The 27001-nt window shown below is 61.0% G+C and overlaps 1 protein-coding gene across 2 annotated transcripts; it reads left to right on the forward strand.

Annotated features, from left to right (window-relative positions):
• Positions 1 to 228: 228 nt before the first annotated feature.
• KIF19 (kinesin family member 19) lies at positions 229 to 26751 on the forward strand. Of its 2 annotated transcripts, none has more exons than XM_047831591.1 (20): positions 229 to 594; positions 2274 to 2354; positions 13397 to 13507; positions 14131 to 14218; positions 14504 to 14640; positions 15934 to 16059; positions 16406 to 16600; positions 17805 to 17951; positions 19153 to 19275; positions 20935 to 21100; positions 21822 to 21996; positions 22131 to 22329; positions 22961 to 23231; positions 23333 to 23454; positions 23930 to 24063; positions 24305 to 24410; positions 24601 to 24697; positions 25192 to 25586; positions 25771 to 25930; positions 26167 to 26751. In XM_047831591.1, exons 1-20 carry the CDS (start codon positions 556 to 558, stop codon positions 26295 to 26297), a joined length of 3003 nt encoding a protein of 1000 aa, XP_047687547.1. In that variant the 5' UTR covers positions 229 to 555; the 3' UTR covers positions 26298 to 26751. The 2 variants fall into 2 exon arrangements, with proteins under 2 accessions (XP_047687547.1, XP_047687548.1); XM_047831592.1 differs by having other exon boundaries at positions 24601 to 24661.
• The last annotated feature ends 250 nt before the right edge of the window (positions 26752 to 27001 follow it).

Raw genomic sequence — 27001 nt, forward strand, 5'->3', positions numbered from 1 at the left:
AGACCCCAGCCGCAGCCACGATGCACGCTGTGCCCTTGGAAACACCAGGCAGCCAGCCGCCGCCCCGAGACGCCCAGACGGACAGACACCGGCGGCAGAGGCCGCCACGGATGTGCGCGGCTGCCAGCGGGAGCCCGCCGGGCGCCCCCTGGAGGCAGCGGGAGAGGGGCCCTGGGCGCGAGCCGGGGGCCGCAGGAGGAGCCGAGGGGCTACCAAACGGACGCGGCGGCGCCGGGAGGACGCAGGGCCGCCCTGCAGGGGCTGGAGGGACGCACGGGCGGGCAGTCGCCCGCGGAAAGCGGCGCAGGCTCGGGCGCCTCCCCGGCGGAGGCAGCCAGCTCTCGCCAGCAGCGCGGAAGGGGCGGGGGCGCAGAGGCCCTCCCCTTGCCCCGCCTCCCGGTCAGCGCCCTTGGCCGCGGGCGCGTTGTTGGTTTCGGGTTGTCAGGCAGCGGCAGCGGCAGCGGCGCAGGGAGCCTGCGAGGGACCGGGCGGCGGTGGGGGTGCGGCTCGGCCATGCCCGCTGTCGCGGCCTGAGCCCCTCCACCCGCCGCAAGCATGAAGGACAGCAGGGACTCCAAGGACCAGCAACTCATGGTGAGACCCCGACACCCTCCTCCTCCTTGCCCCCGACACCCAGACCCTGACTCGGCGTCACCACCTGTACCCTCACCACCACTAAGAGGACACTGAGGACAAGGGATGGGACTGTCCAGGGCAACTTTCCCCAAGTCCTGGACGGCAGAAGGAAGGCACCGTGGCCATCCCGCCGGGGCCTGAAAAGTCAGCCTGGCTTCAACCCCACCCTCCCTTTACACCGTCCCGCCAGGGGACCCACCCCATCCCCAAAGCTTGTGCCTATGTCTCTGGGGCAACACTGCTCTCTGATCTAGAAAAGTCAGGTCTTGAATCCACCTGCCCAGAGAAGGGAAAGTGGGGGTTTCCTCGGGAACCAGAGCTGTCCCCTGGCCTCGTGGGGTTGGGAGTTTAAAGGGATTGGGAGTCACAGGTAGACAAAGAGCCCCCACATACCTGAGGAGCTGGCATGGGGTTGAGAGTGGCTGGTCACTGGCTTGCCACACAGATACCGTCCAGTATTTCCTAGAAGTGCTGGAAGCAGCCAGCCCTCTTCCCTGAGCCCTGGGGTCTGGGGCAGATGAAGAGCAGGCGTCTGGGAGGCAGGTAGAGACTGAAGACAGACCCCTGGTTATCAACGATGCCGTGTTGACACGATGAGGGGGAGGCTCAGTGACCCCAAGGCCACCACCCCTCCCACCTCTCTCCCCATCCCCTAACTTCTGAGGCCTGGGAAGGGAGGCTTTCGTCGCCAGCAGGTGGGTGGTTATGGAACCGGAGGATAATGTCACCCCCCGACACCCCACCTCTGCAGAGTGAGCTTGTGGCTCCAAAGAGGAGCTGGACCCCAGCCCCAAGAAAGCCCCAGGCTCTGGAATATTCTCTCTGGCGGTTTAGAATGTGTCTCTTTGAAAATGGCTGCCTTGGCCCACACGGGTGACGTGCCCCCAGGGCAGCGATGGAGAGCCTCCTGCTTCCCCCCTCCCCACAGAGGCTGAGGGGGCCGGTAGACATGATCTGGCAGACAGCAGAGGTCCCTCGGAGGGTCTTATTAGCAATATGTACGCATTCAGCGGGCATTTCCCCTTGGTCAGAAGAAATGCACCCCCTTGTACTTTGGGGGAGACCCATGCACAGGATGAAGACCCATCGTCTCTCCCTGGCTGTGCTCTCTCGGTGCCCTGTGCTCTCTCACTCTCACGGCGCTGTGATCAGTGGGAATGTGGCCGCGGTTGTCGGGATGTCACGGTGAAGTTCCCTGGGCCCAGCCCCAACCTGCCCACCAGCCAGCCCCGCGCCTTTAGCTGCGGTGCATCATTCACAGACGCACAGACAGGCTGCTCCAGTGCCGAGGCTCCAAGTTCAAAGCCTTGGGGAGCTGCAGGTGCCTAATTTGGGCGTGGGACTGATGCAGGCTGGAGAAGCAGACTGCTGTCTCCCCTGGGGCTCTCCCTGAGGCCCCGGGCTCCCCGGGGAAATTCGCAGACTCAGATGCAACCTACATGCTGTGGTCCTGCTCCCCTCCACGCAGGTGGTGGCCTTGAACCCCCGAGTTTCCCTTAAGACCAAGGAGGCCTGGGATGCCTGCAGAGAGGAGAACCCAGGGGGCTCGCCCAGGGGAGTCCTGGGGTCCTTTCATCTTCCTGTCTGTCCAGCCAGCTCCCTCCATCTAATCTCAGGGGTCTGGCCTTCCCTCCTAGGTGGCGCTCCGGGTCCGGCCCATCAGCGTGGCAGAGCTGGAGGAAGGAGCCACCCTCATCGCCCATAAAGTGGATGAGCAGGTACCCGGGGCTGTGGCCAGGAGCTACAGGGCAGGGCAGGGCAGGGGTCTGCTGATACCTGGCGGGATAGGTACCTGCTCACCGGAGGGGAGGCGGGGGAGGAAGGGTCCACGTGGCTTGAGGCATCATCCTTCCCCCATCCACTGAACTCTCAGTTGTTCATGGATGACATTGTCAAGCAAACCAGGGTTCTTCTTCCAAGAAGCCTTTTCAGATTGATCCAAACGCAGCTGAAAGCTTCCCTAGCCTGGATGGGCCCTGAGCTCCTCAGTCCGGCCATAAAATTTTCACACACTTTTCCATGTGCCCATGACATGACTTCCCCACTTCGACATGCCTGCTACCCACAGAGCACATATTTACATGGTCTAGGGCTAAAGCCTACCTCTGGTTCATGTTTTGCAAAGTCCTTGGATGCCTGCTTGTTCTCCTGGTCCTCATGTTATTGTGATGAGGTGAGCGGGGCAGGCCCCATGTCGTCTGCACAGGAGACAGTAAATATTTATCATGTACCCACGACACATGGTGGGCAGTGCTCGGAGCTGGAAACCCTGCCCTCGCTGTGTTACTTTACAGTCCGGTACAGGGAGACAAAATCAAAGAATTAACCCCAACAGGGGCTTCAAGGAAACGCATAGTGCTGTGAGGGGGACTTGACCCAGCACAGGGGTCAGGGAGGGCTCCCGTAGGAGATGGTGCTTGAGGTGGAGAAGGGAACTTAGGTTGTGCATGAAGGGAGACATTTCAATCAGAGGGCCTTGCCTGTGCAAAGGCCCTGTGGTGGGAGGGATTGTGATGCCCTTGGGTAGCAGGAGAAGCCCGTGTGTCTCAAGCAGGAGAGAGAGAGAGGGCCGAGAGGTGTGAGGTGAGGCAGAGGATGTGGCAGGGGCCAGACCACAGTCTCTTAGACCATGGCCCAGGATGTCTGTTTGGGGAGGCAGGGGAGGGCTCGGGAAGCCCGAGGGCCATGAGAAGTGAGCTGGAGGCAGACCGTAGGGCCTCTGGGCTCCCCTGGGGACAGGCACCCGCTCCAGCCTCTTCCTTCAGCTCTGATGGGCACAGCAGGGGGTGACTGGAAGGACCCCATCCGTCTGGGGAGGCCCCGCGGGAGTAGGATGAATACACCCAACAGTCAAGTAGGCTCTGCCATTTGCCGACTGTGTGGCCTTCGGGCGGGTTGCTTCTAGAAGCCTCAGTTGTCTCATCTGTAAGTGGGGGGCAGCAACCATGATGTCCTCTCTAGAGGGTCGTTGTGGGTTCAAGTACGCTCAGTGCTTCCCGGGTGCCTGGTAGGGGCACACAGTAGGGGCTTAATAGCTGTAAGCTAATATCATCGATCAGCGACTGACAATTCCCCAGAGCTGTTGGACCGGCCGAGTGAGAGGGGCCATCCTGATGAGACAGAAGCCTCCTTCCAGGCAGGGGCCACTCCCTGTTTGTCCAACTTGTCCCCAAGAATATCAGGTCCTCGGGGCTGGGACAATGATGGCTCTCTTTCTCTGCGGCTCCTGGCTCCTGGCCGGAGTGGAGGCTGACAGATATTAACTGTTGCTGATGGAAAGGCTCTGGTCTAGGGAACAGCCCATTGTGTGCCCACACACGGCAAACACTGGCTCCTTTCTGTCCCTGCAAGTGGAGAGGGAGGGTCCGGCCCGATCTGGCCAAACCGTGTCTCTGAGAAGGTTCTGGGCCTGGGCCATCCTAACAGGGCTGCCCCTTTGTCAGCTTACAGATGCAGGGAGGGTCGTCTGAGTGGCGTGGGCTCGGGGCTGTCCACATAGACACTGGGTCCTGCAGGGAGAGCGCTGGGCCTCTGGCCTCGAGTTCCTTCTATCCGCACTGGGTTCAAAGGTGGCTCGCCTGGCCTGCGGTTTGGGTGTAGCCACAGCAATCGGCAGGCCGGGGACATCCTAAAACCCAGCCATCCCTCCGCTGACAGAGAAGGCCCTCACAAGTAGGAGGTGAAGCCACGGGGTCCAAGAGACAAAACGGACAGCCCTCTTCCCTTGCCTCCTACTCTGACCTGTCTCCCATCTCCAGACCTTTGTCCCTGTCCAGTGACCCCCATGGTCTGTCTGCCAGGCCCCGAGGGAGGTTCGGGGACGCAGCTCCAACGGCTTCACTGATGGGCCAGCGGGTGGGTTTAGCGCTGTCCATTCCTCCTGAGTTCTGAAGCCTGGAGGGCCAGTGGGGTGACTTTGGGAGTGCCCCCAGGCCACCATGGGGGGGAGCAAAGATGCACGCGGGTCCAGGCGGCCTCCGAGTGTCCTGCCTCCTCGAAAGCAGATGTGTAGTTGGGATGCAGAGTCTCCCTGTACCCACTGCTTTCCGTCGCTCCCCTGCTCGTGGCCGTCATGACCTGTGTGGCCTGGCCCCACAGAAGGGCTCCCCAGCTCAGCTTCCTCTGGCCTGGGGTTCCGGGCTCTGCCTTTTCTCTGTGTCGGGTGGGCGGCTTTTCCCCTGCTGGTGCGGTCACAGGCTTGGGGGTGGGGAGCCCAGAGGTCACTGTTGAGGGCCCAGCCTCCTGAGCCTCAGCAGGGAGGCCGTGCGGCAGGGAGGTCCTGAGTTGGGAGAGGTGGTCCGAGAACTCCATCACCCATGGGCTTGGGCCGCTGTGAGGGGTCCGAGGACAGCCTCCCTTAGAGCTAGGCATTGTCCTCCTGGAGACGCGGAAAGTTATAGCAACGAGAATCTGCAAGGGGGACCCTCCCACAGGCAAAGTGTCCTTGGGGATCAGAGGCCCGTGTGCCCGGATTCTGGGGAAGCTAGGCTGAGGGTGTAGATTTGTAAAGGGGACGGTCTGGGTGCCCTGGCAGGCTTGTGGTCTTAAGGCCCCCCTTTTTTTTTTTCAACGTTTATTTATTTTTGGGGGGACAAAGAGAGACAGAGCATGAACGGGGGAGGGGCAGAGAGAGAGGGAGACACAGAATCGGAAACAGGCTCCAGGCTCCGAGCCATCAGCCCAGAGCCTGATGTGGGGCTCGAACTCACAGACCGCGAGATCGTGACCTGGCTGAAGTCGGACGCTTAACCGACTGCGCCACCCAGGCGCCCCTTAAGGCCCCCTTTTTAATCCAGGACCCAAATCGTAACACCTTCTTTGGAGGATTTTGTGGGCTGATGGACGCACGGCGCTTCCCCAGCGCCTGGCACACAGTAGGGGTTTAACACGTGTTAGTCTGTGTAGGGGCTGAAATGCAGGATGGTTTCCAGCCTAGAGGTGACACCTGGCCCACTTCCTGCGTCCCTGCCTCCGGTGCCAGACAGAGTCTCAGCCCAGGGGTCCCCAGATGGTCACCTCCCCACATATGTGTTCCTGGAAGGCTTTTTGGAGGAGCTTGGTCTCCTAGTAGCATGGGGGTGGGACTGGACCCTGACACCAGACCCCTCGGGGATGCTATGGATGAACACAGACGGAGAGCAGGTGCAGGCTGAGAGGCTGCCGGCGTGTGGGGGGGGAGGGGCGGAAGCTCCACCTCCTCCCTCCCACTCCCCACCCCCAACCAAGCCCACAGCCTGCTGACCCTCCTCCAAGCCTTCCAGGCTGTTTACCTACAGGATTTAAGTCACCTGACAATATGTGTAATCCCATAATTAGCCTTTATCTGCTCCAAGCCGCATGTCACCCCTGCGCTCCTAGGGTCCTGTCTGAGGGGCCACGCCCGGGGCCCTCAGGTCCTGGCGGGGGGCCTCAGCCCTCATCAGAAGACAGGGAATTAAGAACCTGCCCCACCCCGCCTCAGAGCTGTTGAGATGCTTGTAGGAGATGGAGTAAGGGAGAGCCCCAGCCACACACACAGCTGCTGTGCAAGAGAAAGTCCAGGGTGACAGGTGCCAAGGGCCACCGAGTGCTGTGGGGGCAGCTGGCCTTCTGCCCACTTCCCTACACGCACACCTTCCAGATGCTTCTCGGCCCCGTTGCCCCAAAGAGCTGAGCCTGGTGGGGGGTGACTGGGAGGGGGTCTGAGGGTTCCCCAACCCCTCCACCCTGCCCCGTGCCAAGCCATCTCCCCGCCCATCTTTCCACCCCCTCCCTGCCCCAGCCAACCACCAATCTCCTTTCCGTCTCTATGGATCCGCCCGTTCTGGACATTTCGTATACATGGAATCTTGTACTCTGTGGTCCTTCGTGTCTGGCTTCTGTCGCTGAGCACTGTGTTTTCAAGGGTGGTCCCCACGGCAGCAGGCGTCGGCACCTCCTTCGTTTCTGTGGCCGAGTCCTCGTCCATGGGATAGATGCGGCACATTTTGTTGGCCCCTCATCAGTTGATGGGCGTTTGGGTTGTTTCCGACCTCTTGGCGAACGGGGTCAAGGCTGCCCTCACGTAAGGGTGCCCACACTTAGCGGCTGTGTGGGTGCCAGGCAGGTGTGCTAGTTCAAAAGGCAGAGACGTGGGCCCCATCTCCCCAGAGATGCTGCTTCAGCGAACCGGGGGCGTGCCTGGGAGTCCACCTCCCGCACGGCCCCTGAGGGACTCTGCTGAGGGTGTTTGCAGACCCGTGAGAGGTGCAGCCCTATCTGCGCCCTGTGGGTCATGGTTCCCTTCATCCTTGCCCTCAGGACCCCCAGAGGCCCGTAGGCAGGTGGCGGCCTGGCCTAAGCAGCCAGCTGAGCCTTGGTGGATTTCTGAGCTCCGCAGGCTCCTTTCTGGTCTTTTCTGTCTAGCCTGAAGGGGACACCCTTCTTGGGAGCAAAGTCTCCCTTCTTGAGCCCTCACAGGATGGAACATTTACCACTAGAAATATGACCAGCAACAAATCTTCCTTCTTAAAGGAAAAGCAAACACAAATCCAGAAACAGCCTGACAGGGGTGATACCCACCTGGCATCAGGCTTCTGTTTTGCTCTGCCTTGTTTGTGCCCCGAGAATGAAGGGGCTGCACGCCGAGATCTGGGGGCCTCCCCAGATTCTGCTTCCCAGCTGGGCCTTCCCGAAGAGGCTGGCAGTTATTGGTATGGTTTCCTCTTTCAAGGCGATGGCCCTGTTGGCCCTCCCCGACTTCCAACTAGGAGGAACTTGAGGCCCAGAGAGGTGATGCAGCTTCCTCAACGTCACACAGCAGGGTCGCCCCTAAACCCGATTTGTGGCACCCCTTCCCTTGGAGATCTTCATTGCCAGCCTTGGAGGCTTGAGAAGGAATGGTCTGGGTCAGAGGTTTTCAACTGGGGGCGATTTTGCCCTCCAGGGGACAATCTGGCAATGTCACAACCGGGAGAAGGTCATGTTACTGGCATCTAATGGCCAGTGATACTGCTAAGCAGCCTGCAGGGCGCAGGACAGGTCCTGTCATCGCGATCCAGCCGAGAGTGTCAATAGTGCCGAGACTGAGGAGCTCTGGTCTGGGGTGCGCCATTTAAAGGCCAGAAAGGAGCCAGTTAAAACTGCAAAGCTGAGCGCCTGGGGGGCTCAGTCGGTTAAGCATCTCACTTCGGCTCAGGACATGATTTCAGGGTTCGTGAGTTCGAGTCCCGCATTAAGTAAACTTGAGCCCCACTTTGGGTAAGCCCCACTTCTCTCTCTCTCTCAAAAAAAAAATAATAATAGTAATAAAATAAAAAATAAAACTACAAAGCTGATCCGAGCAGCTTAGTGGTTTGTAGCAGGAGGAATTTCTGTTATGCTTTGTTCGAGGTATTTCTCACCTAGGAGATGCTGGGGAGGAGCCTGGTTCTTCATGGGACATAGTTTACAGATTAGACAACCCTCCGCCCAGCCTGAGGCCCCCTACATCCCCATGGGTCTTGGGTTTCTGGGCTCACAGTCTGGGACAATGGAAAGGTCAAAATCTGCACTGACTTAAGAGCAGGTCTGGGAGGGAGGCAGTGGGGGGCCTCTGATGAGTTAGTGGGGGAACTTCCCCCAGGCCACTTCCCCCACTCCTGGCCTGGCCTCCTGCCTCCCCCCAGCGTTAGGAGGCCCCCATGTGCACTGTATGATCAGTGTCCCCGTTGACGCCTCCCAGAGGCAGGTGCCCAGAGTGCCGTAGGTGTGAACATTTATGACCCGGGGATTATGAAGGGGAGTGCCCATGCTGAGCCCGCCACTTTGGGGCTGCGGGAGGGGTTGGCCGAGGTCCCAAGTGGGTTCCAGAAACCCACACCACCACCCACCGCTCGCCTGCACCAGGTGAGCCTGGTTGGCTGGTCTATGGTTCACAAGGCTGCTGTAACGAAGTTCCACAGACCGGGAGAATTTAACCACAGAAATGGATCTTTCCACAGCCCTGGAGGCCAGAAGTCCAAGGGGTTGACTCCTTCTGAGGCCCCGAGGGAGGGATCCGTCCAGGCCTCTCTCCCCGGCTTGCAGATGGCCGTCTTGTCCCTGTGTCTCTTCACGTCGTCTGTTTCCACGTGTGTCTGTGTCCAAACCTCCCCTTTTCAGGACACCAGTCCCCCTGGATGTAGGGCCCACCCTACTCCAGAGGGACCTCATCTGAACCAATGACATCTGCAATGAGCCTATTTCCAAATAAAGCCACAATCGGAGTCTCGGGGGAGTTAGGACTTCAGCATTTGAATTTGGGGAGGACACAGTTCAACCCGTACGAGGCGGGCATTCGCTCAGCCAGGCTGCTTCTGGCTGGCCCATTCCCCGGGAGGCAGCTCTAGGTGGCCTGGTGGTTGGGACCCTGGATTCTGGGACCCAGCAGCTCTCCGTCAAACTAGCCCTGTCCTTGTCAGGTGCAGCTTTGGCACCTTACCTATCTGATTCCTCGTTATGACAAAAGGATCACGGGAGTGTCTGAGAAAATGTGTGCAAGGCACTCGGCACTGAGCCTGGAACACACAGGGGTCCTCGGAAAGGCAGCTTTATTCAGCAAACATTCCTTGGGCGGATGCTGGGTGCCGGCCAGGATGACATTTAGGGGGCACGTTGGAGGCCGCACAGGGGCCTCTCACAGCCGGGGACAGACAGCGTGTGCTCACGGAGGGGGCCCAGATGGCTCGCCTTGTGGCCATCTCGGGCCTGTGCTCTGGAGATTCCAGGAGGTGAAGACAGGAGGGAAAATTCTTGAGCTCTCTTCCCAACCCTGCAGTTCTCACAAGAACCCCCCACCCCAAGGGCTTCTGAGCTGAGAACCACTACCCACAGCTTGCCTCTCACCCCACATAGCCTTGTTCACACTTTTCTCTAGAATGTTCCCCTCACCTCCCATCTCTCTGCCAACTCCTACTCGTCCCTTCTCTCTTTTTTTTAAGTGTATTGATTTATTTTGAGAGAGACAGAGAGAGTGAACGGGGGAGGGGCAGAGAGAGAGAATCCCAAGCAGGCTCCGCACTGTCAGCACAGAGCCTAACGTGGAGCTGGAACTGACAAACCAGGAAATCATGACCTGAGCTGAAACCGAGAGCCCGACGCTTAACAGACTGAGCCACTCAGGCGCCCCGCCTGCTCGTCCTTTAAAACTCGATTCCGGCACCACCTCTTCCAGGAAGCCTTCCGGTAGTGGCAAGGCTGGATCAGTGCCCCTCCTTGTGCTCCGACTGCCTCCTGTAAAGTCAGACATGGGGAAACCACATGTCACTTTCTCTCTCCCCAGTTTACTGCCTGGTACATAGAAGCTTCCCTTGACCTGCACTCCCCGTGCTGTTCTCTGGGGCAGCAGCTACGAGGGCCTGTCCCCAGCCCTCCCCATGGCTCAGCTCACCTGGCCGAGGGGCACAAGGGCTCCATTGTGTGCCAGAGCGGAGAGGGATAGGGGGCGATGCTCGGGAGCGTGGGGCGTGGGCCGGGGCCCGGGCAGATGGAGACCCAGACAAAGGCCTCTTTAAGAGGGGTCACGGCAGCTGTGCTGACAATGTACTGATTCAGGAGCCTGGATATCAAAGGAACCAAATGTCCAGGGTGCCGTGAACTTGTGGTGCCCGGAGATTGTTTGAAGGTGATCGGTGGGCGATGAGCCTCGGTGCGTGCGCCCCGCTGCAGGGTGGGGGGGAACGCCCCTCAGGCAGCCGGCCCTGCCCGCATCAGCAGGAGGGCTGGCGCCCGAGGGGGGAGACCTCCTTCAGGTTCCTGTCGCATCCCCCTGGGACCCGTGCCAGGGGACTCAGAGGCAGCTTTATCTTCATTTGGATCTGCAATTTGATCAGGGCTCATGCTGCTGGCTTTTGGGCCTCACACAGGAACTGGATCCTGGAGGAGGCTGATAGGGCATTCGGGCCAAAGCCCCGAGGGGGTGGCTGGGGACAGGTGGGCACCCCAGTAACAGCACAGGCCCAGGCACCCCGCACTCAGCTTGCTGTGCCCACCTCGGCTTTGGCAAGCTATGAGGGGGCCAAGTCAGTGACCCCATTCCTACCCGGCATACAGCCCCCCCCCCCCCCCCCAGCCTGTCTGGAGCTGTTCCAGCCTCCGTCCCCGCTCCCCCACCCCCCACTGGCTTACCTGAAATTACCTGGTTGGATGAGACTCCCGGGTGAGACTCCTGCAGCCCGGCCTCCTCCGGGGGACCTGCGCTATCTTCCCTGTTCTCTCTCTTCCGTGAGACTCCCAGGAGAGGGCCCTGCTGGGGCAGTGAGCACGGGTGTGTACCTACCGCAGGGGTCCAGGCGGTGAAGCATCATACACCTAAGTGATGACAGGAGTGTGGCAGGAGTCCCAGGCTGTGGCCTTCCCAGGACTGGGCCTCCTAAATCCTGGTGTTCAAAGGGGGTGCACCCAGAGGGACCCACTGTGGATCTCCCAAATCCACGGAGCTGGGCTGGGCTCCGGGGTGTGCTCCTGCTGCCTTGCCCTCAGCTCCCTCTGTCCCTCAGATGACCGCCCTCCCCCCTCCCCGCCGCCGCCCCCCACCCTGCCTTGTCTGTTCTCCAGCCCTTTTCAGGGCTGGAGGTGGCCCTGGCTCTCCCGCTGACCCAGGAAGGGAACGCAGTCACTGTACAACCTGGGATGGTCCTAGGACAGCCCGTCCTCCTCAGTGCCTTGTCCTGTGTTAGGCCTCAGTTTACCTCCTCGGTGAGCATCTCATCTCCAGAGTCTGGTTAGGTAGGGCTGATGTGTGCAGTGGGGGTGCTAGGGCCTCACTAGTGGGGAGAAGCCCTCCCACTGCCACACCCCACCCGGCACGGCCCCCGAACGAGCAGGTGGCGTGTGTCAGAGCAGGTTCACGAAGGTGCCCAGGAGCACAGACCACCAGGGCTCCAGTCCTGGCCCCACCGTTCCTTAGCTACGCGACTTTGGGCCTCGATGTCCCCATCTGGGAGCAATAATTATGAATTCATGGGAAAGGGCTCAGTGGAGATGAGCCGATGTTACTACGTACCGGGAGGAGGGGCTGGGTGTAAAGGCACCCACGCCGTCCCTCATTACCACCTGCCCTCCCCCTGCAAGTAAAAGTTGCCGTGGGACCGTCATGCTGGCTATAACCACAGTCCGGCCCTGGAGGGCAGCTGAGACTCGTTTTCCCCTGGATGTCCCTCCCAAGCCGAGGCGCTCCCCGACACAGAGTCGCCTTGCAGGGGGCACCTCGATGGAGCGGCCGGGGCGGGGGACAGGGACCTGACCTGGAGGCTCCGCTCCTGGGGGGACTCAGGCAGGCGCAGAGTCGGTGGCACCCTGGTGGCCCCTCCACGGTGAGGGTGGGGTGGCCCATTACCTGCGTCACCCACGCTGTCCCTTGAGCACTTAGTCTATGTCTGGTGCGGTGCCCATACCCGCCACACACATTATCGCCTGGGCTCTTCACAGTCCTGCAGGCGGGTGATATACCTGTCCCATCTGGTGGAGGAGGTGACCGAGGCCCAGGCGGGTTAAAGTGTTCCCACAAGGCCATGCTGCTACCAAGACGTAGGATGGGCATCCAGACCTTGCCCTGCCTCGTCCTAAACCCACCCCCGACTCCAGCCCTCCCACGCATCTTTGAACGTCTGCTGGCATTTCCGTGAGTCTGGGAACTGTCTCTTCCCGCTCCTACCCTAGGCCAAAGGCCTCTGGCCAGGACCCAGTTTTCTTCCTCTGCGCCTGTCCTCAGAGTCCGGGACCAGGCTTAGCACACCCAGGACACTTGGGCCGAGGGAGGGGCAGAGTGGAGCTGGGTGTGGAGTGGGCTTGGAGATTGTTCTGGAAAATGGGCCCCTTGATCACCCTTGGAGCAGAGGAAGAACCTGGTGAGGTCCCTTGTGTATCCCCCAGCCACCCCACCTTCCCCCACACACAGAGCACAGATGCCCCTACCCTGCAGGGAGGGAGCCCGGAATGGCCAACCTGTACCCTCATCCTCGCCTCCAACCCTGGGTCGCTCCATCCACCCCCAGCTCAGGGTCAAGGCTGCAGGCACCATTGATAAGTCACCCCAAACCCCCCTCTCTGACACAAGTGGGCAGTCCCCAAGCCTAGCCCACTTCCCTCACCTCTGTTACCCAGCAGCCAGCAGCCCTGTGCTCCACCCCTGGGTCTCCCCACTGGCTGGGGGCAGGGCGCAGAGGGGTGAGGCAGGCAGGGTCTCAGGTACCACGCAGAGGCAGTGAAGGGGCTGCAGGCTTTGAACCCAGATCCCAGGTTTGAGTCCAGGGATCCCCCTCCTGCTTCTGGTAGCTGAGCTTGGACAAGTTACTCCTCTGGGCCTCAGTTTCCTCATCTGTAGAGTGGGAATAATTATGGGCCTTACCGCCTGGCCTTGGAGTGGGGGGTTAAGCAAGTCCCTGCACCTGAAGGGTATAAAGTAGGTCCTGACCCAGAATAAATGTACAGCAAATGTACCGGTTGTTACTGGTCCTGCTTCTCTGGTAGAGGGGCCTGGGGCACCCAGGTCTGGGGCCTGGCTGGCTTGGGGCACCATGACGCCATCAGCTCGTTTGACACATTGTCAGTTGTTAGGGAGGCTTCCTCTTGGGGCATCCAGAGCCCAGGGCCCAGATCGGACGCCCGAGGGGCTGAGCCTGGGGCTCAGGAGCCTGGGGCTGCGCAGCTCCAGGACCTCCAGCAGGACCCCTCCCACTGCTCAGCCCGTGTGCTGGGCCAGGAGAGCTGAGGTCAGTGTTGCCATTGGTGTGGGCCTGGGGCTCCCGGGTGACTGCCAGAGCCCCCTCGGGGACCTTTGCAGATGGTGGTTCTCATGGACCCAATGGAGGACCCCGATGATATCCTTCGAGCACACCGTTCCCGGGAGAAGTCCTACCTGTTTGACGTGGCCTTTGACTTCACCGCCACCCAGGTGAGGGAGGGCCTGGGCCTAGGGACATGCAGGAGCCCCTCTCCAACCTTTGCCCCACCCGGGAGGGAGCCCTCAGGCGACCCGGCCGTGGACCCTCAGCCCTCCCTCCACCACTTGCTCCCTGGCCTCCATGGTACCACGTCCCCATGCGTGCAAATGTGTGTGCGCCTTCGTGGCTTGTGCCCAGCCTCAACGCATAGACAGACCTGAGTCAGTGCACGGACGCCACCCTCCGCAGGCACCCACACGGCACACCCCCAGGCTGGCCCCGCCCCCAGGAGCTGGAGGAAGGTGCTTGGAGCCCATCTGGCCCCGGGAGGAGAGTCTCAGGGAAGCCGACACCCTCCCAGATACCCCTCTTCTTGTCCATCTGGGGGATGCTCCCAGGAGCAGATGTAATGCGTCCTTGGGGCGGGGGGCCAGGAGCCAGCAGTGGGGGCAGGTGTCTCAGGTGTCCTGAGCTCTGTTTCAGCCTGGTGAAAGCAGAGACACCCACCCCCCACTCCCCGCCCCTACTTCTCGGGCTGAGAGCCCCAGAAACAGAACCTGCTCTTGCCCCGGGCCAGGACATGCCTCTGTCCTGCTTGTACACCAGGCCCCTGACAATCTCCTCTTCCCTGCAGGAGATGGTGTATCAGGCCACCACCAAGAGCCTCATCGAAGGCGTCATCTCAGGCTATAACGCCACTGTCTTTGCTTACGGCCCCACAGGTGAGGCGAGACCCTGGGACAGGACCGTATGCCCCTTCTGACCCCCTGGCCTCAGCTGAAGCAGGAGTCAAGGATGTGGCTTGATCCAAATGCCCGCAGGGCCCTCTGGCTGCAGAGGCCCCATCCCCAGCCGAGAATGCTATCCTCCTCGCCCCCCCTACCTCCCTGGCCATTTGCGGGGTCCGGCCTTGGGGACAGACTCAGGTGTGGCAGGGAGAGCCCTGGTCCGGCTGAGCCGTGCTTCCGGCCCCCAACCAGCTTAACCACCACCTTGTTCTGCCCCAGGCTGTGGGAAAACCTACACTATGCTGGGCACGGACCGTGAGCCTGGCATCTACGTTCGGACCCTCAATGACCTCTTCCGTGCCATTGAGGAGACCAGCAATGACATGGAATATGAGGTGTCCATGTCCTACCTGGAGGTGAGCCCTCCCCTGGCCCCAGCTTCAGCAAGAGGCCCGTAGGGCAGCCACACGCATTCCGTTGGCCCCATTTTGCCAAAACCCCGAGGTTCAGAGAGGTTACACAACCAGGCCAACATCACACAGTAAGTGAGGGAGCAGGGAGCCAAACTCAGGATCCTAGAGCTTTAAAGCCAAGCCCTGCCCCTTTTGCCACAATCCAAAGTAGCCTTGTCCCTGAGCAAAGACCTCAGCCACCCTCCCAGACGACACCACACCTCAGCACTTCGCCGTCATCAAGGGCCCCTGCCTTAAAGCGGTATCTGCCCTGCCAGGCCACCTCCAGGAACCCTGTGTGCGTGGGTACAGGTAAGACCCGAGTACCTGGACAGGCTTGAGCCCACTGGCCTGGGTTACCCGGCCACAGCCCCTCCCGTGCCCACCCCGAGGGAGTGCGACTGCCAGGCACCGATGGGACAGCAGTGGTGGGAGCGTGCAGAGGCCAGAAGAGCCAGTGGGCTGCTCCCTCCAGGAGCTGATAATCTCCTGGGTGACAGCTCAGGAAGGGCAGTGATTGCTCCCAGCCACTGCTCCAGGGGCATGGTGTTGACTCAGCCAGCAAGATGCACTTGGGGGGGAAGGGAGGTTGCAGGGAGAAGTAGCATAAGGGTTGCCTAGCAACAGGCAGGGCTGGCCATCGGTCAGGTCCCCATCTTCTGCCCGGTGCCCAGCCCACCTGCACAGGGGATCCCACTTGTTTCTGAGGGTTTCTCTATCCGAGGTTCTGGCAGCTGGATGTTTCCCTGTGGACGCTGAAGTTGCCTTATCCTCACCCCATAGAAAGGAAGGGGTCTTTCTCCTTTTTTAAAAAAAATATTTATTTTGAGAGAGAGAGAGTGAGCATAAGCAGAGGAGGGGCAGAGAGGGAGAGAGAGAGAGAGAGACAGAGAGACAGAGAGATAGAGACAGAGAGAGAGAGACAGAGAGAGAGAGACAGAGAGAGAGAGACAGAGAGAGAGAATCCCAAGCAGGCTCCCCACTCAGCGCAGAGCCTGACGCGGGGCTCCAACTCAGAGCCGGGAGATCACGATCTGAGCCGAAATCAGGAGTCAGATGCTCAACTGACTGAGCCACCCAGGTGCCTCAGGGGTCTTTCTCCTTAACCAGTTTCCCTGAAAGGAGCCTGGGGCTCCCAGGCTGGGGCTAAGAATGTGTGAGCTCCTGTCCCCTTCTTGCTCAGGAGGGATGGGGAACCTGGTCCTTGCCTGGACCACCTGCCGTTAGTCTCCATTAACACCCCCCCCCCCACATCAGATCTACAATGAGATGATCCGGGACCTGCTGAACCCCGCCCTGGGGTACCTAGAGCTGAGGGAGGACTCCAAAGGGGTGATCCAGGTGGCTGGAATCACTGAGGTCTCCACCATCAATGCCAAAGAGGCGAGTCTCGTGCAACCCTTGGGGCAGTGGAGAGGGACATTCACCCATGTGGGCAGGAGGGGACGGGGGACTGCAGCCAGGGAGCCACTGGGGGCTCAGCTGGGGCCGGGGTCAGGACAGATGCAGAGAATCCTGTATGACTGCACAAGCAGGGGGCGCTTGCCCCTGACTTCATGCCCTTCCTGGCTGCGCTGCCCCTGGGAACTAACCAGATAAGCAGCCTCCCAGCCCACCCACCCGCCCTGGGCCCCTTCGCATCCCCACCCTGGGCCCCTTTGCAACCTCTAAGAGGAAGGACGTCCTTCCCAGATCCCCAGGATGGCGTCCTTCCCACCTCTCCACGCAGATCATGCAGCTGCTGATGAAGGGGAACCGGCAGAGGACCCAGGAGCCCACGGCGGCCAACCAGACGTCCTCCCGCTCCCACGCCGTGCTCCAGGTGGCCGTGCGCCAGCGCAGCCGGGTCAAAAACGTCCTGCAGGAAGTGCGGCAGGGCCGCCTGTTCATGGTTGACCTGGCTGGCTCTGAGCGTGCCTCCCAGGTGAGGTCAGCTCCCCCAGGACTGGGGAGAATGTTTGGGGGGACCTGGGGGGAGGGCAGGGATGCTGAGCTCCTGGCTTCCCAGGAGATCAGGTTGGGGAAGCCATCTAGGGAGGGTAGGCGTGAGGGCTCCCCCTCGGTAAGGGACTGAGGAATGTCACAGAGGTACACGAGGGGAAGGGGTGGGGGTGGGGTATCCTGGCTATTTGTGGGAAAGATCCTGGGATGAGGAGGGTTTCCCCAGGCAAGGAGACCAGCTGCCCAGGAGGAGGGGCGCTGGGAATGAGCGAGTCCACATAAGGAACTGGGGCAGGGGAGACACACATCCCCGGACTCAGGGGGCCCTGCCGACCACGCTGGGGAAAGAGGAGGGTCCATTACCCTTTCTCAGAACACCTATCCTCACCCTGCCAGCCTGGCACTGCGGCCTCGGCCCGACAGCACCCAGTACCCAGTAGGTAGGCCAGGCCCCCCTCCTTCAGGCAAACTGGGAGGTTTCACAGTCACCCAAGTGATGAGGCCAGGTGATGTCACTGCCAGCAGATGCAAGGGACAGGATATCGGGCCGGGGAGAATTCAGAGGGTTTCATGTTTGAACTTGTGGAATTGGGTTGAAACAGAAGGGGCGGTTCAAGAAACACACCCCTCTCTGCCAGGAAGGCCTGAGGGCTTCCTGGAGGGACCCAGGGGAGGGGAGCAGCCAGGGAGAGGAGGTGCGCCAGCTTTGGGGGGCCGGGCAGCTTTGAGCAGGGCTTCTTCAGCATTGACAGTGTCCCTGCAGGCCCAGGGACAGGAGGGGGACCCCCCCCACACACACACCTCCTCCTACGCCCACCCCCACCCCACCCCCGAAGCCCAGGGTGCCCTCTAGAGCCACGTGCCTGTGGTCTTGCCAGCTGTCAGCCTCCCTCCACGTCTTCCTTGGTGACATGGGGCCAGTCTTTGGGGGGGACAAAGAGCCAGGCTCTCGGCCCTCCCCTGAAGCCTCCAGTCTGTCACTCTCCCCTGAGGCCTTCCTGTTCTCTCACCTTCTTGAACCCTGAAGAGACCAGGCCCTGGGGCACCTCCACATTCCAGGCCCCTTTGTGGGGGGTGGGGGGGGGTGGGAGGGGCTTGTGGCCCAAGACCACCCAGGGCGCAGGTGAAGCGCCTCCCCCTGCCCCACAAGGGCCCCGGTTCTGCCCACTTGCTCACCCCCACCCCAGACACAGAACCGTGGGCAGCGCATGAAGGAGGGGGCCCACATCAACCGCTCCCTGCTGGCCCTGGGCAACTGCATCAACGCGCTGAGCGACAAGAGCAGCAACAAGTACATCAATTACCGCGACAGCAAGCTCACGCGGCTCCTGAAGGTACCAGCTGCGGCCCCGCCTGGGCACTGGGCCCCCAGAGCAGGGCTGCCCGATTCAGCGACTAAAAATACAAGACGCCCAGCGACATTGGAATTTCAGACAAACGACGAAATCTGTGTGAGTGGAAGTATATCCCATGCAGCGTTTGGGATATACTTGTACTAAAAAAAAAAAAAAAAATCGTTCATCGTTTATCTGAAATTCCGATTTAACCAGGTGTCGTGTATTTTCCCTGGTGACCCTAACCAAAGAGCGGGCAACGGGGAGGGAAAGGCCATGCACTGGACACCCCCCTTCCCCCGCACCGGGCTGCAGGCCTGAGGGAGCCAAGAGCTGCCTGGGTTGGGGGGTTCAGGTGTCTGCTATTTGGGGGCCCGCCCCAGGCTGGGCCGTGTTCGGTGCTTCATTCCACTGGCTTCTTTCTTCCTGAAGCAACCTCGTCATTGGGGAAATACTATTTCCATTTGCAGATGAGGAAACTGAGGCACAGAGGGGTTAAGTAACCTTCCCAAGGGCCCAGGATAATACAGGCTGGAAGGAGGATCCAGACAGAGTCTGTGGCCTAATATCGCAACTGCGGCGTTAGCCAAGCCCCGTGTCAGCCCGCCCCCATTACTGTGCCCACAGGCCACTGGGAGGTGGGGATGGTGACACAATTGAGCCTCGGCTTTCTCCCCACTCCCCCCGCCCCTCCCCAGGGATGTTCACATGGAGCAAGGGAGGGGGTGGCCACAGGCCACATTCAGCCTTCATACAGGGGTCCCCATCCCCCGTCTCGCACTCCAGCTGAAACAACAGTGCCATCAGCAGTCAGAAATGGGGGGCCGGGGGGCCCCTTGAAAGGCCAGAGGTGATGGGAAGGGGGGGCACTTCTTGCTGCCTTTCCTCATGAGGGGAGGGAAAGGGAAAGCCGGGAGGCCCTGACCTGGATCAGATACTTGAAATCTGCAAATGGGAATGTGGAGAAGAATCTGGAAGTGGGGAGGAGAGACAGCAGGGGGGCGGGAAACATCTGGACCCAGGGGAGACCATGTGAGGCCCAACCCCAGCACCTGTGGGTGAGTGCGAGCATCTGTGAGTGTGCGTGTGACAGAGCGAAGGAGAGCACACCTCGTGGAGGGCATCGTGGACAGCCCGGCAGGAGCAGGGTCCCAGGGAGGTGCTCCCTGGCTGACAGCAGCCCGCCCTCCCTGCCATCCAGGATTCCCTGGGCGGGAACAGCCGCACCGTGATGATCGCCCACATCAGTCCCGCGAGCAGCGCCTTTGAGGAGTCCCGGAACACCCTGACCTACGCTGGCCGGGCCAAGAACATCAAGACCAGGGTGAGGGCCCTGCCTGGAGGGATTCCTGCCACCCCACCCCATTCTCTGGCACCAGCCACCGTGGCACTGGCCTCCTTCCCTAAGTCCAATGTCACCCCACGCCCTTCCCCACACCCTCAACACCTGCGTGCCTGCCGGAAAGCGCACCGCTCCCGAGGGCCCCCTTCTCCTTGTTCAAGGTCATGTGCCCCCTGCCCCTATCCCCTTCCAGCTCCATTTTCGTCTTCAGATACCCGTTCAGACGTTTACATTTTCAAAGCCCGTAACCTAACAGGCCAGCGGAGGCAGCCGATCTGAGCGCTTTCACAAGTCACCTCATTTGTTGCTCAAGTGAGCCCAGATTTACTATGCTCCCATCTCGTGGTTTAGGGAAATGAGGCTGAAGGAAGTTAAGTGACTCCCCAGCTGGGCACTGAGACTAGAAGTGGCCCTGCCTGGTTTCGGAGTCACCCTCAGGCAAATGCATTAGAATCCCCACCACCTGCTATAGGAAGTGTCTTTTTTTTAACATGTATAAAGTTTACTTATTTTTGAGAGAGCGCGAGTGGGAGGAGGGGCAGAGAGCAAGGGAAAGAGAACCCGAGACTCTGAGCTATCTGCGCAGAGCCTGATTCAGGGCTCGAACTCATGAACCACGAGATCATGACCTGAGCCGAAATCAAGAGTCGGACGCTCAACCGACTGAGCCCCCCGCCAGGCGTCCTGGAAGTCTCTCTCTACCCGCGTGGGTGGAAGGGTGGGAATGTTCGCCGCCTGAGAGCTAGAACTTAGCGAACGCTCCCCCGACCCCGCACTTTGTCAGCTACTGTCCAGGGGCTTTCGGTTTTATTCCAATCCTCGAGGAACTTAATGGGAGGAGGAGGCATGTCCTTGAAAAAGCTCACTGATAATTCAGAATGTTACTAAGACAACAGTACCTGCTGAGGCCGCTAGGGAACAGGGAGGTGGGGGTGAGCTGGCAGAATTCGGTGGGGCACTTTGGGGACTGAGAGTGGGACTCTGAAGGATGAGGAGGACAGTCCAGAAGGGCCAGCAGCAGTAAGAGGAGAGGTGTCAAGGGCAGGAAGGAAACGGTGTCTGTGGTAGTGGTGGGGACAGTAAGACGGTTCCTCAACCAGAGCAGAACATTCGTGGAAGAGTGCTTTAAAAAAAAAAAAAATCGATGGGGCGCCTGGGTGCGCAGTCGGTTAAGCGTCCGACTTCAGCCAGGTCACGATCTCGCGGTCCGTGAGTTCGAGCCCCGCGTCAGGCTCTGGGCTGATGGCTCGGAGCCTGGAGCCTGTTTCCGATTCTGTGTCTCCCTCTCTCTCTGCCCCTCCCCCGTTCATGCTCTGTCTCTCTCTGTCCCAAAAATAAATAAACGTTGAAAGATCCATTTAAAAAAAAAAAATCGAGATAGCGGAGGGCCCCAGTGAAGGAACCAGAGCATTTCTCCGGAGCAGTAGGGAGCCAGTGAAGGTTGATGAGCAGAAGCAGCATTTTAGGAGCACGGGTCTGGCAGAGGCAGGGGGTGGGATAGGTTGGGGGGCTGGAAGCAAGGGTGGGGCCATTATCATCATCCAGGAAGACTAGGGAAAGAAGAGAAAGGAAGGCCCTGCAGGCAGGCCCCAGTGTCTGGGGTGACTGTACCCGCCCTGCCCTGTTCCGTGCTCTCTGCAGGTGAAACAGAATCTGCTCAACGTCTCCTACCACATCGCCCAGTACACCAGCATCATCGCGGACCTGCGGGGCGAGATCCAGAGGCTCAAGTGCAAGATCGATGAGCAGGGTGGGCGGGGCCAGGCCCGGGGCCGGCCGGAGCGGGGTGACATCCGCCACATCCAAGGTGTGTGCTGGGAGCCCAGCTCAGGCGGCCCTCGGGGAGGGGGGGGGGGGGGATCAGGCGGTGCTGGGTCTCAAATTCCTCGGGGAGGGGAAGGAGGGGGGGGGGTCAGGCGGTGCTGGGTTCAGATCCAGACTCGGGCATTTTCTGGCTGGGCGCCTTGGGCTACTCACTCAACTGCTCTGAGCCTTCCATCCTGCAACTGTCAGGTGGAATCCTCATCTCCGTTTCAGAGACTTGACAGTAATTAAGACTGGGTGAGATCACACAAGTGACAGATGTGTGAGCATTTAGCTGCGGGGGGCACCACTGTGGGGCTACAGCGTAGGGCTGTGAGGCCGCGCCCAGCATCACTGGACCGAGTACCATCCTCTGGTAGATTTGTGGGTTGGTTCTGATGGCTGTCCAACAGATGGCAGTAAAGTGTCTAAGGGGCACCTTTTTATAGTTGACATGAAGGTTCTGGAAGGACGAGCGGAAGCCCGGTTCACACAGAGGAGCTGAGAATCACCTTTGGGTCACAGCCTGAAGCCTCGATGTGGGGGTGGGGTGAGGGAGGAGGCAGCAATCTAGGAGGTCTTTTGGGAGGAGGTGGTGGGACAGGAAATGGTTTGGGAAGAAAGGGATGAAGTGGGGGGCGACCCAGGCCCAGACTTCCCCACCTGACCGTCCCTCCTCCACTCACTTCCTCTGCCCCCCCCCCCCCATCCCATCCTCTGGGCAGCCGAGGTCCAGCTTCACAGTGAGCAGGGCGAGCAGGCCGAGATGGGACAGCTGCGGGAGCAGCTCATCAGCGCCTTCCAGGAGCAGATGGACGTTCGGAGGCAGCTGCTGGAGCTGGAGAACCACGCCATGGAGGTCCAGATCGACACCTCCCGCCACCTGCTCACCATTGCCGGGTGAGCACCGCCTGCCCGGGCGCCGTCCAGGTCCCAGCCGGGGCCTGGGACAGAGGGGGCTGCGGCTGCCGGCTGTCCCCCCACCCGCTCCCGTGGTCTGACTCCCCCGTTTCCGGGGGTGGCGGCTGCGGCAGCTGGGAGCACGAGAAGTCACGCAGGGCGCTCAAATGGCGGGAGGAGCAGCGGAAGGAATCCTGCACCAAGGACGACAGCGAGAAGGACTCAGACACGGGCGATGACCAGCCAGACACCCTGGAGCCCCCGGAAGTGGCCTCGGCCCGGGAGAGCATTGCTGCCCTGGTGGGCGAGCAGAAGAAGCTGCGGAAGCAGAAGGTGTCTGGGGCTGGGGGCGGGGCAGGAAGAGTCCAGAAGGGGCTGGGGGGGTGGGGGGGTGGGGAGAAGAGGGAGACGGGGGAGCTCGGGCCTTTGCCCGTCTGTGACCTCGCTGAATTCCTTCTTTGTGCCTCACTTACTCCTCTGTAAAACGGGAGTAGTCACGCTGCGGTCTTAGTGCGGTTGTTGGAAAGACGAAATCAATGCCTTTCGCATACCCAAGACTCAAGAAGTGGTCGTCCCATTTTAATTAGGGGTTTCCAGATAACAGATCTTTTCCTTCTGTTCTGGCGCACACCCTAACCAGGGGCTTCACGGTGCCATGAGCCCCGAGGGCATCAGACGGGCCGGGGTTGGGGCAGATATCCATGGGGCTGGCCCCAGGCGCAGGCCGCGGTCAGGGTGGCAAGGAGGTGGGCGCGGAGGGGCCGTTTAGGACCAGCCCCTGGTCGCCAGGCCCAAGACGCGGCTTCGAGGGTTGGCCTCAGAATGGAGCTTCGGCCCAGGGGGGAGCTCGGGGGGTTGGAGGGGCGCCGACGGGCTCAGCGTGGGGGCAGCGGCGGCTCGCGAGCCCGGCCGCCTGGCACCGACCCCCACCCCCACCCCCACCCCCACCCCCCGCCGCCCCTAGCTGGCGCTGGAGCAGCGCTGCCGCGAGCTGCGGACACGGGGCCGGCGCCTGGAGGAGACGCTGCCGCGGCGCATCGGCTCCGAGGAGCAGCGCGAGGTGCTCAGCCTGCTGTGCCGCGTGCACGAGCTGGAGGTGGAGAACACGGAGATGCAGTCGCACGCGCTGCTCCGGGACGGCGCGCTCCGCCACCGCCGCGAGGCCGTGCGCCGCCTGGAGCAGCACCGCAGCCTCTGCGACGAGATCATCCAAGGCCAGCGGCAGATCATCGACGGTAGGCTCCGCGCGCCCGAGCCACCCAGGTCCCACGCCCCGGACGCGCGGAGGGCCCGAGGGCACGCCCTGAGCCCCGCTCCTCCCCCCCCCCCCCGGCAGACTACAACCTGGCCGTCCCGCAACGCCTGGAGGACCTATATGAAGTGTACCTGCGGGAGCTGGAGGAGGGCAGCCTGGAGCGGGCCACCATCATGGACCGGGTGGCCTCTAGGGCCCTGCAGGTGGGCGCGTGGGCAGGCCTGCGCATGCGCGCCAGCACATGTGCTGGCGGAGGGGCTCGTGCCCAAGGCAGTGCCCGCAGGTAGCTGGGGTGCCAATGGGACCAGGCTGGCGGGGACCCCAGGGAGTTCGCTCCCCTTCCTTCTTACCCCAACCCCATCCTTGCCCAGCCTGAGTCAGGTCCCCGTCCCGGGGCATTCTTCTCTAGCACTTGTCCCTACCCAGGATGTGAGGGTCAGGGCTGGCTATCTGAGGTATCACAAGTGGCCCCAGACGCCCTCCCAAGAGACCAGGCCATCAGGCAGTGCCCCCGGAAGTGACCAGAAGACCACCGTTTATCCCTTGTGAGCCAGAACACGAACCCACTGCTCTCCCAAACTCTTGGTCACCTTGTGTGCCCTTGTCACCCTGTGCTGTCACCTGGTCCAGGACCAAGTCTTCCGACTGCCCTCCCCCGCCTCCACCTTCCCTCCCCAGGACAGCTCCTTGCCCAGAATTGCCCCAGCAGGAACCGCGCTGACTCCGGAGTCTGACCCGGAGAGTGTGAAGACGCTGAGCTCTGAGGTCCAGCGCCTGCAGAACAGCATCCTCCCGCCCCTCAGCACGGAGAGGTGAGGCCAGAGACCACGTCCAGACCGTCCTGCCGGCCTGAGCCACCACCTGCTGAGCTGTAGCCCGGGGATGCCAACCCAGACTAGAGCTAATTGGGGGAGAAGGAGCAGGAACGAAAGGGAGGGGGAGGCACACGTCTGGAGCCCGAACTCCTGGGTTCTCTCTCCCCTCGGGGTGGGGGTGGGACCTCAATGGGACCAGCCTGGCCAAGAGCCACTCGTCCGCCTCTGCCAACCTCAGTGAAGCCAACCGCGTGTTCAAAGCCAGTCCCCGGGCCTGGCACGTGAAGAGCTCCTCTGTGCCCACCCCACCCCCCATCCAGATCGGCGGCCTGGTGACCCAGGAGGTGAGCACTGAGCACCACTGGCCCCGGGATCCTCTGCTGGGGGCGGGAGCACAGGGTAGACCGCCAGTGGTTCGGATGGAGCCTTTCCAAAATGGCCATCACTGCTCCCCCTGCCCCCCACCGAGGCCGCACTGTCTCTGCTGAGTGGGGCGTCTTAATGCCTTTCTCTTCTCAATCACTTCACCTGCAGGTGCCCCCTGAGGATGGCCCGGTCAGCCTGAGCAGCCGGATCAACTCTTCCCCCGACAGCAGTGAGAACCTATCAGAGATCCCCTTGTCCTACAAAGGTGTGCCCCTTGCCAGCCTGAGCCTGGCACCATTGAAACTTTGGTGCTACCCATTCTGTAAAGAGAGGCACCAATGCCCAGAGAGGATTATCCACCGGCTCAAGGACACACAGAGAGCTGACAGCACAATCAGAAGTTAGAACAGGGAGTACATGGCACTTAGGATCATGTTCCCCCCCCCCCGCCCCCTCCCCCGATAATAACTATAACAGCAAATATAGATGGAATCCCTACCCTCTGACTGCAGGCTAAGCCCATCTTCTCAGTTAATCCTCACACTGACCCTGTGGGGTTAATGTCACCATCCCCACTTTACAGATGAAAGTAAGGCTTGGAAACTTGCCCTCCAGTTTCTTAAACAGCAAGCAAGTGGGAGAGCTGGCCTTCCGGCTCTACTCATTTCCTGTCTCGGCAGAGGAGGGGCGTTGGAGGTGAGGGAGGGGGAGGAATATGTGATCCTGACCCCAGGTTGGGTGCTCCTTTCCCCGCTGCAGAGAAGAAGGAGATCCTGACGGGCACCAAGTGCATCTCAGTGAAGGCGGCCAGGCGGCGCTCGCGGGCTTTGGGCGCTGAGGGGCGCCACCTGCTGGCACCTGCGATGGAGTGCAGCAGCCTGTCTCTGCCCTCACTGAGTGAGGGCGATTCGCAGCCCCCGGGCCCTCTGGCCTGCAAGCGGCCACCCAGCCCCACGCTGCAGCACGCTGCCAGTGAGGACAACCTGTCTAGCAGCACAGGCGAGGCCCCATCCCAGGCAGTCGGGCCTGTCCGCGACGGCCCCGGGCCCTGGATGCGTGGCCAGAAGAAAAGCCCGGGCAAGAGACGGGAGGAGTCCCTGGAGGCCAAGAAGAGGAAACGGAGGTCCCGGTCCTTTGAGGTCACGGGGCAAGGGGTGAGGCAAAAGACAGGGCATGGGGTGTCTGCGCCCCTTCATTGTAGATGAGAGCCTGGACTCCTCCAGAGGCCCCAGGGCACCTCCAGCCCTGCGCCACCCTCCATGCCTCTGTCCCCCGGGCTGGCATGGGGGCATACACCATATGGCTCCGACTCACCCCACTGTTCTCCAACCACCGCAGCTCTCCCGCCCCAAGACACACCTCCTGGGGCCCCGTCCCACAGAGAGCATCTCGGACCACAGGGTGCCCGTGTGTGGACACCCAGCACCTGGTATCCGGCATCTGGGAAAGGTCACGCTGCCTTTGGCCAAGGTCAAACTCCCTCCAAGCCAGAGCACGGGTCAGTACCAGCGAGGGACGGAATGGGGAAGGGGAGCCCTTGGCCAGCCCAGGAAGGAGGCGTGTTGATTTCCCTGTACCTATGGCTGCCCACGGTTGGAAACCGGGCTCTCACAGAACGTCTATGGGACTGGCCTCTTGGGCTTGTGCCCCTGAGGAGTTCAAGGCCACTGGATGACCAGAGAGGGAGTGGGAGGAATTCCTAACCCCCTGCTCCCGGCCCTTTCTCTGTTGCAGGCCCTGGGGACTCCTCACCTCTCGCTGTTCCCTCCAACCCAGCTGGTATTTCCCGACGGGCTGCCCGTGGGCCCCGCCTGCCTCATGGCGCAAGCACCCATGGCAAAGACGGACGCTTCCGGCATACCTGAGGGGACTGGAACCTGCCCTCCTGCCCCCAAAGCTGGATGGGGTGTAGCAGAAAATAGGAGGTGGAGGCTGGGCGGATGGGGGTGACCTGCGAACAGGAGCTCAGGATCTCAGAAGGCTGGGGCTCCTGAGGCCCAGGAATCATGAGGGTGCCCGCCCAACACCTCCATGCTTTCGGTGCCACTGGGGAAGGGAGGTGAGCCCAGGAAGCATGGCCAGGATGACAGGACTTCCTGGCCTCCCTGCCCTGAATAGAACCCCGTTGCCAAAACCCTGTAGAGACGTGCGGCCAGACTCGGCCTTGGACGTGGAAGGGTGGTGAGGTGAAGGGAGCTGTTAGTGGGACAGGGACCCTGGGCCCGAGTCTGGGGCAAGGCCATCCTGGATGGTTGGGGAGGTCACTTCAGTCACTTCACATACTATGGTTGGGGCAGAGGAGGATATCTGGTTTTGTTACTTGGCAGTATAATAATAAAATCCCATTTGGGTCTTGATGGTTATTTTGGAATCTAGACCTTGTCTGGAATGTGGGGTGCTCGTGACTGATAAAGAGGCAATCCGACTCCCTTCCTCCCTCCCTCCCCAACACCCCATCTCCACCTGGCCGGTTCCACTGCATCAACCTACAAATACCTGGGAGAAAGGAGTTTTTCTCTAGACCCTCCCCGGGAAGGGTGGGGCTAGCAAGGTCCATTCATGCCCCCTC

Source organism: Prionailurus viverrinus, chromosome E1 (genome assembly GCF_022837055.1).
Source record: "Prionailurus viverrinus isolate Anna chromosome E1, UM_Priviv_1.0, whole genome shotgun sequence".
Classification (NCBI taxonomy): Eukaryota; Metazoa; Chordata; class Mammalia; order Carnivora; family Felidae; genus Prionailurus; species Prionailurus viverrinus.